This window comes from Rhinoraja longicauda, chromosome 16 (assembly GCF_053455715.1).
Source record: "Rhinoraja longicauda isolate Sanriku21f chromosome 16, sRhiLon1.1, whole genome shotgun sequence".
In the NCBI taxonomy this organism is placed as follows: Eukaryota; Metazoa; Chordata; class Chondrichthyes; order Rajiformes; family Arhynchobatidae; genus Rhinoraja; species Rhinoraja longicauda.
The window spans coordinates 11,664,855-11,682,836 of NC_135968.1; the positions used below are offsets into that span (position 1 = coordinate 11,664,855).

The 17,982-nt window shown below is 42.9% G+C and overlaps 1 protein-coding gene across 1 annotated transcript in view; it reads right to left on the reverse strand.

Moving 5' to 3' along the window:
• Positions 1 to 16,100, reverse strand: part of ccdc6b (coiled-coil domain containing 6b) — a 49,252-nt gene extending 33,152 nt beyond the window's left edge. Inside the window, exon 1 of the mRNA XM_078413200.1 lies at positions 15,818 to 16,100. Within this exon, the coding sequence (XP_078269326.1) occupies positions 15,818 to 16,081 (264 nt within the window). The 5' untranslated portion in view covers positions 16,082 to 16,100. The remainder of the gene's footprint in view (positions 1 to 15,817) is intronic.
• Between the last annotated feature and the right edge of the window lie 1,882 nt (positions 16,101 to 17,982).

Below are 17,982 nucleotides of genomic sequence, written 5' to 3' on the forward strand. Positions count from 1 at the left end.
CTGCGCCACCGTGCCGCCCTATTACATCCCTGTTCTTTGAACATTGTTGCACGTTATTGTCTACGGTAGATTAATCAATATACTCAAAGTTACTTCATTAGCAGCACGGCACTGGGAAATCCCAAGGATGCAAAAGATGTACATAAACATGAATGCCTCCAATTACTGAAACAAATCTTCCAAGCACAATTATTACTACCAGCAACTCAACTTTGCTTTACTTTAGAGATACAGCACGGAAACCTGTCCTTCAGCCCAGAGACCACATTGACCATCAATCACACAAATTCTGTTATCCCACTTAATCATCTACTCTCTACACATTATGGGGCAATTTTACAAAGGGCATTTAACCTTCAAACCCGCATGTCTTTCAGATGTGGGAGGAAACCCCTGTAGTGACAGGGGTAATATGCAAACTCCACTCAGACAGCATCCAAGGTCAGGATCGAACCTGGCTCGCTGATGCAGTGAGGAAGCAGCTCCACCAGCTGCGCTACTGTGCCACCCACTGCTCCATTTGTTCATACCCCAGCTCTAGAAACCCTTTCAACACAATGTCTGATACTGGAAAAACAGCTTCAGACTGGCTTCCTGCTTTTCCTTTAACAGCTATTTGTTTCCTTTTTCACTAACCCCTCATTATCTTTACCACCAGCCACCCACTGCTTCACTTTTCCTTTCCAGTGGCAGTGATTTGAACTGACAACCTTTAACCAAAGAACTCGTGTTGCAAGATACAACATTTCAGTTGCCTTAAAATTAGGTTTTCTGAAAGTAGTTCTTATGCCAAAAATAGCTTGAATGCTGTTTTAAGAAAGTACGTTTTTTAATAAGAATGACTCTGTCCAATGGCCCATGCTCATATTTAAAATCTGCAAAAGCATTAGCGGTAATTTCTTGAACTGGCTTTGTTAGCTAATCCTTGTGTTTGCTTTTCCGTCAATAGCAAATCTAACCTATTTTAACAAGTTGATGAGCATCTGGCCTGGGCCTCCTCCATTGCCAGAGTGAGGCCCAGCGCAAATTGGAGGAACAGCACCTCATATTTCGCTTGGGCAGCTTACACCCCAGCGGTATGAACATTGATTTCTCTAACTTCAGGTAGTTCCTCTTTCCCTCTCTGTCTCCTCCCCCTTCCCAGTTCTCCCTCTAGTCTTCCTGTCTCCGACTACATCCTATCTTTGTCCCGCCCCCTCCCCTGACATCAGTCTGAAGAAGGGTCTCGACCCGAAACGTCACCCATTCCTTCTCTCCCGAGATGATGCCTGGCCTGCTGAGTTACTCCAGCACTTTTTGTCTACCTTCGATTTATACCAGCATCTGCAGTTTTTCCCCCACACATCATTTTAATCACAAACTCAAGTATATTGCACAACCTTGCAGTCTGTTTAGTAAAAAAAAGATCATTTCTATTTCGCACAATTTCAATTGTCCTGTGGAACACACACACAAACACACTCAATAGCTTCATGAATTACACTGCCAGTCTCACATTGCTGGACTGTGACCTCATTGTGCGGAGGCAACTTGCTGCAATCTCATAAAGTACAGTCACCACAGGAAATGAAGTTAGAGGGAGAGCTGGAATAACAGGTGAACAGAAATCGCTCTCACAGCACAGGCAACACGGTTAAGAGTGACAAGGTTCACACTTCACATAACGTGGATCAATCCTGAAAATCTATGGGCTCCACCTATTGGTCACTCTGTGGAGACTGGTTTGGGATTTAAAAATCAAATATTTAATTGGCCATACAAATATACATACAGTTCACATGTACCACCTTTAATATGATCAAATATCCGAAATAACAAAACACTGCCCGGTCCATCACAGATACTGATCTCCCCAGGGATCTATAGGGGGTGCTGTCTCAAAAAGGTAGGCAACATCATCAAGGACCTACATCACCCTGGCCACCCTCTCATTTCACACCTACCATCGGGAAGGTGGTATTGGAGTATGAAAACTAGCATCCAGATTCAGGAATAGCTTCGTCCCTTCAACCATCAGGCTACTGAACTCCAACTAAACTCTGAATTGCAAACTGCCTTGGATGCACTCGGGACTTTGGGTTTTGTTTTGTACCTTGTTGCTTTTTGAAAGTTGAAAGGAGGGGTAATTTCATTAAAATTTCACAAAATTCTTCAAATGCATTACAATGTTTCTTCTGGCTGGGATGTCCAGAAGCAAGGGTCAGAGTCTGAAAATAGGGGGTCAGCAAATTGGGAGAGATGACAATAAATTGCTTCACTAGCAGGAGTTAATTTTTTGAAATCTCTACACAGGAGAACTGAGGAAGCTTACAGCACGTCCATTCATGGGAATCAATTATTTTGATGTTAAGGGAACCAAGTGATAGTGGCAGACCTCCCAACATTCGATTTTACAAATTCATAATTTTGATGTCCAAAATTCAGAATTTTACATCAAAATTCATAATATGCCGCGGAATGCAACTTTTCAGCCAAAAAAAAGTATGCACGCCAAATGCACACACGCGTTGCGCTACATTCATGTGTGAAAAATGACTTATTTCCAACAGTGTGTAGTTCTTGGACTACATGTACAATGTCAGGCCTATCATGAGTATATTCTGCTATTTATAGAAAGGTTATGGGACAGAAATACTTTTTACAACTTAGCTTTTCCCTTACACATGCCAATTCTCTTGGTATTGAAGAAAAGAACAATGGTTATAAAATGTATGACTGTTATGAAGAAAGAGTTTCATGTAAAACGGCACATTCCTAATTTTTTTGAAGACATACTTGCTCCAGTGGTCTTCAACAGTAAATCACATTCCTGTTAAACTGCAGCCAATGAAACACCCTACCTCTTCTCTGCCCAAAGCCCCAAATACACCTACTAAATGATGCAATAATTTGCACGTGCTTCTTCCAAATCAGTACATTATATTTCCTGTTACAATGTAGTGTTTTCCACATTGAAGAGAAAAACGCTGATTGGGTCTGCTTTGCAAAACATCTTCATACTGTCTCTACCCAAATACTATCCAGAGCTTTAACTCTTCACCGCACTCTGACCTCGTTGGCCGACCTTTGTCCTCTGCCTTCAATGGCATTCCAACAAATCCTAATGTAAACTAAGAGAACAGCACTTCAAACTTCTGCCGAGGTACGTTATGGCTTTGTGGAGTCAACATCCAATTTAACAAATTAAACTAAGCACATTCCTCGCATTCTTTCTACGTTAATTTGTTAACTTCAGATAATTATTCTGCATGAATACCTCGTCTGGATTCTAGTTACCTTATGTTATCGCCTATTTTGCAATTTAACCTTCCCCGCTTTCAACCCTGTACACCTGCCTTGTCTTTTATCCAATCCTCCCCTCCCACTTTTACACTGATTTACAACTTTGTTCAAATGAAAGGTCTCCAACATGTAAACTAAACTGTTTCTCTTTAGATAGACACAAAATGCTGGAGTAACTCAGCGGTTCAGGCATTTCTGGAGAAAAGCAATAGGTGGCGTTTCGGGTTGAGACCCTTCTTCAGGCAGAGTCAGGTGAAAGGGAAACTAAAGGTATGAAAAGGTACAAAACAGATCAGAGCCAGCACCGACCGATGTTCAAAAAGCCCACCATGGTCCATTGTTGGCTGTGGAGGAGGTGGTAACGAGGGGATACGAACAGTAAAACTAGCAGGACAACTAGGGTGGGGGATGAATGGAGAGAGAGGGAATGCAAGGGTTGCTTGAAATTAGATAAATCAATATTCATACTGCTGGGTTGTAAGCTTCCCCAAGTGAAATGAGGTGCTGTTCTTCCAATTGGTGTGTGGCCTGATTCTAACAGTGGAGGAGGCACAGGACAGAAAGGTCAGTACGGGAAGGAGAGTTAAAATGTTTAGCAACCAGGAGATTGCGTAGGCCAAGACTGACTGAGCGAAGGTGTTCAGCGAAACACTGTGCTTGGTCTCGCCAATATATCGGAGTCCATGCTGAGAACAACAGATATAGTAGATGAGGTTGGAGGTGGTCCAAGTAAACCTCTGCCTCATCGGAAAAGACTGTCGGGGTCCCTGGATGGAGGCGGGGGTGTCTAGCCTGCTTAGTACCTCCAGTATTTTCCATTTTAATTTCATATTCCTAGTTTGTGCAGTATGTTGCTTTCTTCAAGATTTAATTTTGTACTGGGACTAGCCTTACGGTTAGAAATGTAACATAGATGAACAAGTTTGAGTTAGTAACGCTATATATCATCCGCACTGAAAACAACCAATAATTCATCCAAAGGTGTTCAAGAGATAAAAGCTGGCAAAGTGTTGAATAATGGCAGCCAACAGTAATTATGTACATGGCCCTGATTTAAGATAATGGAGTAGTGAAAGATACAAGATGATTACAGTAAACCCTCGTTTTATTGGATACCTTTGTAACGGATTTTGGTTACAGTGGAAGGACCGGTCGATGTGGCTGTTGTTGCGGCTCACCTCGTAGCCCCTGGCCGGCAGTGCTTTCTTCAGGCCACTGCCAACGATAGGATGCACTCAGTCATCGTGGGGCTTCCTTGGCCCCTCACCACATGCCGCTTCTTCCTGTCGGCCATTGTTCTGCCCACTTGCCCCCCCACAGTCGCCGACAAACTCCACCTTGGAAAATGTCGGCGACTGCAGTGTAGAAGGAAGCAGCGGCAGCAGAATGGTCACAGCAATGGGAGGAGGAGGCGGTGGTGGAGGGCGAGGGGAGGAGTGATTAAAGCAACGCAGGAAGGAGGAGACCGCCCTGGTGGAGTGGGAGTGGACAAGGCAATGGCCGACAGGAAAGAGCAACAGCTGGTGAGAGGGGAGGGGCCCCTGTCATTGGTAACAGCCTGAAGAATGCGATGATCTCAGGGGGTTCAATACGAACCACAACGAACAGCCGCTTCAACCAAGCCATGCAGTAGCTGATGAAGGGCTCGCCGTTGCAGACAGCAGTATCCGCGTCTAGTTTTAACGTGAAACAAGTGGAGTTAACTCAGCAGAATGAGTCAGTTTGAAGAAGGGCCCCAACATCCCCTCTTCATGTTCTCCAGAGATGCTGCCTGACTTCCTGAATTACTCCAGCACTTTGTATCCTTTTGTTTATTAACCAGCATCTGCAGTTCTTTATTCCTACTACATACAATGATAATACTTTGCTCTGATATAGTGGACAATCATCAATAACAGACACCATTCCCCCCACCCCCACGATCCGTTTTAACGAGGATTTGCTGCACTCTACAATAAACAACAATTCCAAAATGCAGCAGGTTATATTTATGCTTCACAAATATATGCATCACAATTTAGCTTGAACATTTTGTACATGTTCTGTTGCCATCGCACAACTGTCAGTGTGCACCAAATTGTAGAAAAATAATCTTCTCTTACACCCTCACTGGACATTGCCAGACATTGAGTGATTTCACATTCTGGCAATATAGATAGTGAAAAGAGCTTCTTGTACTGCATGGAGATTTAAACAGATCTGATCATCGCTCAGCATGTACTCATAAAAGGGACAAAGCTAAAGGTCGAGGGGAAGGGAAGGGAAAGATAGCACTGCATTTAATACCGAGTTGTAAATGGAGATACAGGAATGAGACATTAGTAGTAGATGGCTCCAATGACCAATTCAAATTCCCTTTATATCATGTATTAATATTACGGCTCCTTTACCAACTGTTTACAAGACAGGTGTAGGCAGCAAAATGTCAATTCCCAAATGTATTTCTGTCTCTCTTGAAGTGTGCAGCCTTATGCATGGATGAAACAGTGCATTACCTCTGGAGTCTACGTGCTACCATGTTCTATTCCACTCCAGAAAATAAGCTATTCTAACCCATTTACACTCAAGGTACAGGCGGAACAATAAAAAAAATCTTGACTTGCATATCATGCGAAACACAAATTCTGAACTTGAAATTAAAATTCTGTAATGAATGAAATGAACATGACCTATACTCTCCTGGGCCACCACCAGCGTGCACTTGCTGGCACATTGGGTCAAAGACCAAGTTGTATTTTTGCTTTAAGATGGACACAGAGGGCTGGAGCACCTCAGCAAGTCAGGTTGCATCTCTAGAGAAAAAGGATGTGGGACGTTTCGGGTCAGGACCCTTCTTCAGACAAGACTTAAATAAGTCTGATGAAGTGTTCCGACCCAAAACTTCACCCATCCTTTTTCTCCAGAGATGCGACCAACCCACTGAGTTACTCCAGCAGTTTTTGTCTATCTTAGGTTTATAGCAGCATCTGCAGTTCCTTTCTACACCACCTTTACATTCTTGCTTATTCTTCTAAATCCAATCTAGCAGAGAATGAAGGGACATTCCCAGTCAGTCGGGATATCAAGCACTTCCATCAATTAAGTAAAAAATCATCTTTGGGCTACCCCAAAAGGCATTTGATTAACTGTTGGGGGCCTTAACCATAGATGCTCATATCACAAAGTTGAGCTCAATAGTTCCTCATTATGGAGCAATATAGGCATTATTATTACTCTTCAAAGAGCAAAGCATAGGATGTGGTACCAATTTAAAAATAATTAAATTCCCATTCACCAATAACAAGCCAGTTTCGGTGTGCCAGGCCTACTCAACACCAGATTTCACAGCTTTAGCTCAAACATGAATCAAATTGTGAAGTTTCACGAGCAAGACAAAGAGTAGCGGCCTTAACATAAAGGCAGTGCTTGAATAAGTAGGGCATCAATTACCTCTGATTAAAAAAACAAGTTTAAAGAGGCTACACCAAATGCCAAACCGATTATCACCTCCAACTAGACAGCGTCTTGTCATCCATTCTTGATGTTCAATTGTATTATGATCAATAAGTTCCCCATTGACAATATCCTGGACTCAGAGTCATACAGCGTGGAAACAGGCCCTTTGGCCTAACTTTCCCACTCCGGCCAACATATCCCATTTACACTCGTTCCACCTGCCTGCGTTTGGCCCATATCCACCTCAACCTTTCCTATCTATGTACCTGTCTATGTACCTGTCTAAATGTTTCTTAAATGCTGCAATAGTACTTGCCTCCACTACCTCCTCGACAGCTTGTTCCATACACCTACAACCCTTTGAGTGAAAAAGTTACCTCTCAGGTTCCTATTATGTCTTTCCCCCCAACCAGCCACTCAACTGGACAACCATATAACGACTGAAGCTAGAGGAGGAAATCAGAGGGTGGATGTTGTGCATCAAGCGACTCTTGTTATCATATCATATCATATATATACAGCCGGAAACAGGCCTTTTCGGCCCACCAAGTCCGTGCCGCCCAGCGATCCCCGTACATTAACACTATCCTACACCCACTAGGGACAATTTTTACATTTACCCAACCAATTAACCTACATACCTGTACGTCTTTGGAGTGTGGGAGGAAACCGAAGATCTCGGAGAAAACCCACGCAGGTCACGGGGAGAACGTACAAACTCCTTACAGTGCAGCACCACTACCTGCAGGATATACTCCAAGGCACAGGCCATCCTAATTGATTAAACAATATTGATGCATTTTGCACCAGGTCTTAATTTGGAAATCACTTCCCAATAGCATTGTAGGAATATCCTCAGCAGAAGGACTGCACCTGTTCTAAGCAGTGACTTTCTCATGGACAATTAAAGATGGGAAATAAATCTTACCCTAGCTAGCAATGATAAATGGAGAAAATTGTGATTGCACAGGATAATAACATTCACCGCGTGATACATATTGAAACTCTGTTTCCTGATTTCAGTGTATTAATTATGCTGTTTTTAGAACTGTGTTCCAGTAGTGCAGTTTTCTTCAACAAAATTACTTTCTTAATCCGAGGAGCACAATGGTGCTTCTATTGTCACATGTGCCAGTGAAATACCCGTCAAAATACCAAATCTCCTCAATCCTCCAAGTAGAGGAATTAATGAGCTTTCTTTATAATTGCATCAATGTGCTGGGTCCAGGATAGATCTTCAATGATGTGCACGCCCAAGGAATTGTTATTGATTCCCTCCACCACCGTCCCATCGATGAAGACAGGTTGTATCAGACTGAAGAAGGATCTCGACCCGAAACATCACCCATTCCTTCTCTCCTGAGATGCTGCCTGACCTGCTGAGTTACTCCAGCATTTTGTGAATAAATATCTTCGATGAAGACAGGTTTGTCAATCGTTGACCCAGGAGAGGAACAGGCCCCTTCGGCCACAATGTCTGTGCCAAATATAATGCCAAATTAAACAAACCCTTCTGCTTACACATGATCCATATCCCTCCATGTTCCCCCTCTCACCTGAAATATGTGCCCTCTAATCTTTGACGTTTTACTCTGGGAAAATATTCTGATTGTCTACCCTATCAATGCTTCACCTAATTTGATGAATTGCTCTCGGGTTTCACCTCACCCTTCACTGCTCCAGCAAAACAATTAAGGTTGTCAACCTCTTATTGTAGTTTACACCCTCTAATCCAGGCAGCTCCCAGGTAAATCTTTTTACCTCTCCAAAGCCTCCATTTTTCTTTAACAGTTTCTGTTTAGTTTCTAAATACCCATTTTATATTAATTCAAGTATTTGTCATTGGTCTTTGAGGAACAAGTTACTCTTAAGTTTCAGACCATCTTAGTTAAAAATAGCAAATTTGCAATTTATTTTAAACTACAGTATTTCAGTTGATCTGTTGTATTTTGATTCTTTTAAATGCCTGAGTTTACAGACCTGGTTCATATATCAAAAGTCCAAAATAGGAAACATTATGTCAAAATGAGTCGACAGGTTAGTTGGAACTATTTTGATTTACACGAGTTCAGCGTCAATTAGAATTAGATTGCTCATGCAAGACGTGTGGAAACAATTCTTCGGACAAAAGTTTTGGAAATCCCACCATTGTAGAGGTTAGGTCAGATGAAAATGTTAAAGACTTAAGTGAAGGGGCAAATTTATAGTTTCACAAGGCTTAATAATGGCATTATTGCTCAGTGATCCAGAAAACTGTGCAAGTAGAATCATTCTTTATGATTTACGATCAGTAGAAAATTTATGCAGAACGAACTGAGAAGGCGTAGGACATTTTAAATGTTAAGCCAATCGCTTAATTGGTTGGATTTACCGGTCTCTGGCTGAAAGCGAGATGAGCTGAAGGTCAGATACCAGCACAAATGGCCTCTTGCTCTGTCACTGAACACAGCACGAGCCTATCTGGAGAGTAATAATGTGCTGAGCCAAATGTACTACACATACGTTTAACGATTGCCAAGCTTGCAATAATACCACATGTATTTGAAAGGAATCACTGATTTCGAATAAAAAGGCAAGTGCAGGGAAGTTATTTTTTATTTATATTTTTTACCGTAAAAGACACCAAATTAAAGAAAAAGATTTTATTTACATTTTTTTACCAATCATATTAGTCCATATACCTGCTGAAAAGCAGTCAATAAAAGTTTCCCAAAGATTGAGACCATAAGTGAAACCATAAGTGGTGTTATCATTATGCAGAACGAACATAATGATAACACCAACTTAATTTTGTTTGTTTAATGCTTTCAAAGATCTTATGTTGTCAACCTTCTCAATTAAAAATTCAATCTAATAGATATTTAAAGATAAAGCAGCTATTAAATATTTGATATTGCAGCACTGAGACAAGTATTTTTTCCTCAACAATCACAGCCAATGTATGACAAACCCACACATTCCAACAACTACACCTCCCACTCTGCTTCCAATAAGTCTTCTATTCCGTTGTCCTAGTTTCTTCATCTATTATATCTGTCCAACTGACGAGATGTTCCACACCAGACATTGAGACACGTTCTTAACCTACTAACCTGTATATCTTTGGAGCGTGGGAGGAAACCGGAGCACCCGGAGAAAACTCACAGATCACGGGGTAAATGTACAAATTCCGCACAGACAAGAACAGGGTCAGGATCGAACCCAGGTCTCTGGCTGGCGCTGTAAGGCAGCAACTCTACCACTGTGCCACCCCACTGCCAAGGAACTATAAACTGGAACAAAATACAGAGGATAAAATCTGTTCTATTAATCTTGGTCGAGGATATCTTGCACACTATATTGTATAATAATCTTGCACACACTGGAGAAAATCATCTACTCTTTTGGAATTCAGTCACACAAACCATTACATCTCCAATGAATGGAGTTGGAGCTTTGGCTCAATTGGTTTATGGTTTTATCTGAATCCTACAACCCTAAGTACAAGTATATTTATTAATTAACTCTTAAGGGAAGTTAATGGTGTAGGTAATTTGAATTGTTACTTGCTTAATGATAATAAAATTCCAACTGCTTGGGATATCTCAAAAATTAACTGGCAAAGGGCGGAATTCTAACAAAACAAATATGGTGCTAGGAAGCAACGTGAATGGAAAAGGAGTTTGTATACGAATGTCCAAACAATATATAATAAAGACAGGAAGAGATTTGCAAGATGACCAATGGTGACCCAGTAAGTTTGACCTAAACTTGCAGCTTTTTTCAACCCATGTTACCTTTCTTAAAAATGTAGATGCCACACACTCCTTTCCCAAATCAAATTAATTGATAGACATGGTCAAACAAAATCTGTTTTTAAACAATGTTTGTTTCCACCATCTATTTTCTCAGTGGCAGCTAACCACAATTATTGCAGTGTACAAGGCTGTGGACTCATCGTTCATGCTGACTTGCTCTGAAAATAATCCTGTCAGTCTCATTCCCTGCTTCCCCTATATTCCTGCTAATTTATCTCCCTCATTTATCCAATTTCCTTCTAAAATCACTGATCTCCAGATTTACTACCTAATGGCAAAAACCACTTGATGCATAAATTCTTCCTCACCCATCTCTACTGTACATGACCCCAAATCTGCATGCCCAAGACCTTGTACCAACTGCTTGTGAAATTAATAATAATCACGAGATATTGGCAGAAAATTTTGTTAGGGTACAGATCTGGTAAACTATCATTGTGCTTTTTGCAGAGGACCATTCCATAATCAAAAGCACCCATTTGTTTTTTATAGCAATGGTGTGGAATTAAAATAAATATCAATAAAAAATTATCTATCTTGTTTAATATTCAAAGGCAGTGTTCAACGTGTTTGGTTATATACCAAGGGAGTTGTGGGATCAGGTATCAAATACAAACAACTCAGATTTGATTTTATCAATGCTCCGCCAGAGAGGTTTCTGAATTCAGACCCAAATTTTTTTAATTTTCCTCAAATATGAGATTTTTTTAAGCATTTGCTCTATATGGGAAGTCAATATGAAACCCAAGAGCACAGGTCAGTGATTCTGCAATTCCATGATTGGCTTTGAGGATTGTGTGCCCCAGTGACCTCACCTAGACAAGATGACAACTTTCTAATTGAGGAGGATAGTTAAGCCAGATAGTGTTGTAAAACGACAGAGCATCATTCATTCCACTCATTAATCCAATTATCATTTAACACTTGCACCATTTGCCACAGTTTAGTGACACAAATTTCTAAAGTTGACAATGAAACCTGAACACACAATATGATGAGCAAGGCAAAGCACAAATACCCAGAGTTAAAATTAAAATTTCCCTTTGGCAAAACACAGTTGTGCTCCGGAACAAACTGCCCACTCGATACGTGCCACTAAAATAACTTCTGTATAGCCATTTTCTATTAGCATTGGTAACTTTCCAATTACTACATACAGAAGCTGTGGAATCACTTAGAAAACCAGAGAGCCATATACCTCCGTCATCCATCTTGCTATGGACAGATAATAGCAGCAACTGATATTAAATTGCAATTGAAGTTTCTTTCACAACGCTTATTCGGTTGAGTGGAACTATGTAGGTGCAAGCTCCCCAGGCTTTGAAGAAATTAAAATAAATTATTCCAACTTATTCCAACCCAAGCATCAATCCCAACAGTTGAAATTCTTGAAAACTCTCAACCGGTGGCCCAACATTGTTTAAAACAAAATGTCTTTATAAAAGTATGAAAATAAATTAAATCCCGACACATTGGGCAGCTGTCGCCTTCCTTAATAAAAGAAAATCGCATGTAGGTTTGTCCACCATTTACATCACAAGCAGTTTAAAAATCACATTTATTGTTCAGGGACTGTAGCCACAAGTTACAGTTGAGGAACTAGGTAAATACTGCCCAAAGTTGTACGTACTGCCTAAAGCAAAACGATTCTCAAACATTAGAAACTGAAAGGAACCAAGTAGTCTAACTGTCAACTCTACTGTGATTCATTCCTCGCTGCTGCTTTCCAGCCATTCCCCTCTCCATCTCCAAATACGATTCATCAAAATTTTCCATCCTTGGTAAAGGATTGCTTATACATTTAAGGCTTGGCCTTGGACAGTTGATGTGGGAGACTTGCAGAAAGGCAACTCATTGAAGGGTAATCAAAAGGGTGTCAAGTTTTGCCAATGCTATGCCAGTCTCCACAGAACAAGTATAGCGTAAAAGATACTAAATCAATGAGTAGAATATTCCAAGTCAGTTATGTTTGTCTTATTTTAAAAATCAAAAAGATTTTTTCTGATGCAGAAGGTCTCCATCTCAACCTAGACTTTCCAAGTTAATAAATAGTTTCACTAGCGCAGCCAGACTGGGCAGGTCGAACGCTTCTACCCTTCCTATATTCATTGTAATTTCTAATCAAAACAGGATGGAATGTCATTCAATTCCAAAGCCCAATGCCATATGCAGAAAGGAAACAGAAACAAACGGTTAGGCAGGGATAAGTCTCTGGCACATTATTCCAAAGCACGTGCAACGAGCCAAAAGAAAATAGCCAAAGGGATTCAGACAATATTTGGGGCTCTGTGAATGAGCCAAGATTTCATTGCAGCAACAGATCCTTCCTCTGTCATGATCATGGCAAACAAAATCAATCCAACCAGCTCTTCATGAATTCAACTTCATAACCAATGGCCACTGAGTTACTGTGAGATTTCTTCCATTGAGCAGATTCAAAGCCTCTCCAAAACTTTCAGCATAGATAAAAGTTATCGGAGTACATACTAAAAGAATGAGATGGCACCATTGCAGCATACAGTCAAAAAACAGAAGTCCTGGTGGAAAACAATGAGGTTTCATTACTTCTGATCAAACATGGTTTAATATGGGCACCATGAACAAGCTGACCAAGTCCTGACAACGCCCTGAGGCAGATCGTAGGGGTTATGACATAAGGGAACCTTGCTTAACACAACCCCACAAATTTACTGCAAAATAGAGATCCAAGAAAGAGTGCAAAGAAATAGTGCAAGCATAACCACCTTCAGTCCGAAATGTGCAACAACAATCCATCTTAGCCTAGTTTGGAGATTTTAACCGTGACACCAATGGTCTTTGACCATTACATCTTATTAAAGAATTGTTGAATACAAATCAAAGCTTAAAGTTCCCAACAACATCTCAGCTGAAGTGCTGTAGACACACGAATCAAGGGGGCTAAATAAAATTAAATTAGGAATTACGCAAAGAACTTTTGACTGTGTAGTTATATCTTGAACAAGAAAGATGATTGTTGAAGGCCCATTAACATTGATTTCAGTATCAAATGTGGAAATTCTTCAGAATTTATTTGGGCCTGGGCCCAACCATTTTCAGTTCCTTCATTACAGATGTTCAGATGTTTCACTTGCAACTCCTTGGGAACAAAACAGCCTTGAGCTGATAAGTAGCAAATAACAAATAACAAAGTCAGACATAGATTTTTTTCAGCAAGAGAGAGTAACCATTTCCTCTTGGCATTCAAAGCCATTACCCATGAAAGATGGCAAAACCACATTCCCACAGATATATTGCAAATTCATCCATCCACGACTATATTGTTTGGATTGACCAGATTACTGTATGCAAAGATACCACATTGCGTTTTTAAGTCTGAACATCCTGGAGTCACCATTAGCTGGAAACATAAATGGTTCCCACAAATAAGCAAGGCTGTTTGCAAAGAAATGAAAGTCAGGTAAAGTGCAACAACACTCGTTCTTGGAGTAAGTGGGGAATGTAATGGAATAACCTCAATTTACTTCAATATGTACAACACAGCATCAATAACATGTTCAATAGCATTGATTGCCATCCAATCTACAATAGTAATCCAGGTTGCCGTTTGTACCACCTGCAAGATACCTTTTAGCTAGACCAAAAGACTTCTTCGACAGCATCTGCAAACCTTATTACAAAGCACAAGAGCTGCAGACAAGTGACCATCAGATCATCCAACCACCCACCCAAGACACACACAAATCCTTGTTGAAGATGTCATGTAATTCCTTTGACATGATTAGATTGAAATTCTGGAATGATCTGACAAAGTGGAACATCTTTATCACAAAAACTGTTACAGTTCAAGAAAACACCACCATAATTAGGGACAGGTGGTCAGGTCAACATGAACCATGTCGTATCTTTGAATAAAAGATATGCTTACAGAAATCAATAAGGTGGAGTCAGAGAAGTGTTGTGCAGACCTTGAAAGTGACAGACTAGGTGGATCGAAAGCCCACAAAATTAAATCTTACCACAGAGATGTTAATTTGGAATTTGAATGGAGAATTGCAATGAAAGAGAATGACTGGGTACCAAAATACATTGTACAACAAAGCATTCACCCATAATTGATATTGTCATACACATCTGGTGTATAACATTAGTGTTGAAAAGCATGAGGAATATTTTCAAGCCATCTTTGTATTATTCACAATTCAACCTGTCAAATGCAAGACCCGCGATCACCAATGCCGAATGTCAGGGTTGTACATGCTGAAATGCCTCAAATAGCACAAAACAAACTGAGCAAAAATATGTAAACTTCATTTTTTTAAATGATCAATTATTGTTAGTGGAGAATTTTGTGACTTAAAAATAAGTACTACTTCTATGAAAGTTAAACATTTAACAAAGTCAATTTAATCTCTATTCGAATCAAAGGTTACCAGCCTTGAAGACAGGAGCAATCGATATGATTGTAAACCCAAGGCATATGACAATAGATATGGCCAGGTGTGCAGAAACATAGAAATGTGTATCAACTTTCTGAACATCACGAAAGTGGAAAGAATCCTTCATGATGTAGTACAATGCTTCACTTCCCAAATATCCTTCTACATATATTTAACCAGTTGTACATCTGCAAAGCCAAGGATTAGTTAACAGTAGATCTTTGGATGTTCTTTATTAAAAGGCAGCGCAACCACTGCCAAGACATGTCTCAAAGAGCAAACAACAACTACAGTTTATTGCCATTTAATGTGACTCAGCTATTACACCCCCATTTCTTTGTAATGGCCTTTTGGAAGCACATGTGATAAACCACAACCAACAGCAATCCGTATGATGTTTCACAAATACCCTGCCAAGAAAGGCCTACATTGCAAAATAAGATTCAAACATAGTTCATTCCGAGGACACCTGTTGCTGGCTTTGCTTTCCTTGGAGATAAATTCTGCATGAGCCACTGAACTGAAGGGTAACGTGTGCCTAATAAAAACGGGACACTCGTGAACAGCCTGCATAGGTGGCACAAGGAACATGTTACGCCCAACCCACCCACCGCACGCCACAACTCACTCAGCCCTGTCGTATGCACATTACTGAGCAACATGCAGCCGTGGGTGCTGGCTGCTCCCCTGCCTGCCTTTGCACGGGTGTAGGGAAGGCACTGCCACCCCATACTTTACCCTCTGCTCTGGACTCAACCCCAATCTGAGGGCTTCATTCCATGGCTGACCTGACCCGACCCCCGGTCAGAATATGGCCGGGCCCGGAGGACATCTAGCAGGTGGAGGGAGGGCCGAGCGATGGGCCCTAGTTCGGGCCTGACTTACAATGGTGACGCTGGCCTTGCGCAGGTCGCGGTTCTCCTGCTGCAGGGCCTTGCATTTCAGCTTGTAGGTCTCCAGCTCGATCTTCAGCACCTTGTTCTCCTGCTGCAGCGACGCGAGCCGGTTGCTCAGTTCCTCCAGCTTGGAGGCCGAGATCACGATGCCGGCCTTAGATGCCGTGGAGGGGGAGGTGGGGGTGGCAGTGGGTGGCAAGGCGGACGAGGTGCCCGCCGCGTCCGTGTCGCTCTCGCTTGCGCTGTCCGCCATGTTGAATGCTTACTGCCTGAGCGCGGCTTGTGCGCCGGCGCGGGGGAAGGAGGGGGGCGGGGCAGCGTGGGTGAGGGTGGATAGGGGCGGGGCCATGGTGGCGAGGGGGGCGGGGTCATCAAGGTGGCGAGGCGGAGGGGAGCAGCATGGGTGTGGGGGCGGGGTCATCATGGTCGCGTGGGGGGCGGGGTCATCATGGTCGCGTGGGGGGCGGGGCCACAGTGGCGAGGGGAGGTGGGGAAGCGTGGGGAGGGCGGGGCGGGGCAGCGTGGAAGGGGGCCGGGGTCATCATGGTAGCGTGGGGGGCGGCGCAACCGTGGGGGCGGGGCCACTGTGGCGAGGTGGAGTTGGGCAGCGTGGGAGGGGGGGTGGGGCAGCAGCGTGGGTGGGGGGGTGGGGCAGCGTGGGTGGGGGGAGGGGTGGGGCAGGCTCAGCCCGGGTGGCGTGGGGCGCAGCGAGGGGCGGGGCCATAGCGGTGATGGGCGGGGCTTGTGGCGACGGGCGCGGGCACGGTGGGCGGGGCTTGTGGCGACAGTCGCGGTCAGTGGGCGGGGCTTGACGCGGGGCACGGCCTGGACGTCGGGGGCGGGGTCAGTGCGGGTGGGCGTGGTATATATGGGGCGGGGCTTCGTCGAGGCGGGGCAGCTTCAGGGGAGGGGCGAGGGAAAGGAATCGGATTGGTTCGACGTGGGCCTGGGTTGTGGGCGTGGTCTGAAGGGGGTGGCCTAGACTAGAAAGGGCGGGGGGTTGAGAAGGCGGGGCCTGGTTGATGTGGGCGGGGCTTGGTTAGGGGGGGGGCCTGGTTGAGGTGGGCGGGATCATCTGTGGCGGAATTCAGGAGTGTTTTATTGTCATGTGTCCCAGATAGAACAATGAAATTCATACTTGCGGCAGTGCGACAGAATATGTAAACATAGTACACTGTAAACAATATATGGCGCGGCCGTAGAGTTACTGCAGGTGTGTTTCAAAATGAACAACCTGAGGCTGAAGTGAAAGCAAACACATGGTCGATGCGATGGAAAGGACATATAAAGGTTTACAAACCTGGTAAATGGTTAAAATACATTACTGATTTGCAAATTGTCTGGTTAAAAATACATTACTGAGTTTGCAAATTGTCTGGTTTGTCATGTAAGATTAACTTTATAATAGACCTTCAGCTGGGGCATTGTGAGATTCCCAAAGCCTTGGAGAATGCGGGTCACAGAGTAGATAGGGCGTAGAAACAGGCCCTTCGGCCCAGGTTAGATGCCCCATCTACACTAGTTCCACCTGCCTGCGTTTGGCCCATATCCCTCTAAACCTTTCCTATCCATGTACCTGTCCACGTCTGCTAAATGTTGTTATAGTACCTGCCTCAACTACTTGCTCTGGCAGCTCGTTCCATATACCCACCAACCTGTGCGTGGAAAAAGTTGCTCCTCAGGATCCCATTAAATCCTTGCCCTCTCACCTTAAACCTATGACCTCTGGTTCTTGATTCCTCTACCCTGGGTCGAGAAGAGCTATTTATGAAGATGCTCTGTCCACGTGCTGATTGACAAAGAGTGCTGTCCAGTAAATGCAGTTCCTCGGCCGTGGGCTATAGAAAGAAGGATCAGAAGGAGGACTCTTATGATGCTGTAGGTCAGAATTCCAGTGGAGGCCAATTCACTGGATGCTTTCAAGAGAGAGTTAGATTTAGCTCTTATGGCTACAGGAATCAAGGGGTACTGATTTTAGATGATCAGCCATGATCATATTGAATGGCGGTGCTGGCTCGAAGGGCCGAATGGCCTACTATTGCACCTATTTTTCTATTTTTCTATTCTTGGTAATATGACAGTGAAAGACACTTGCCTCGTGCTTGACTTTGCCAGAAGCAACAAACCCCCAGCATTATCTTCACCTTAATTTTT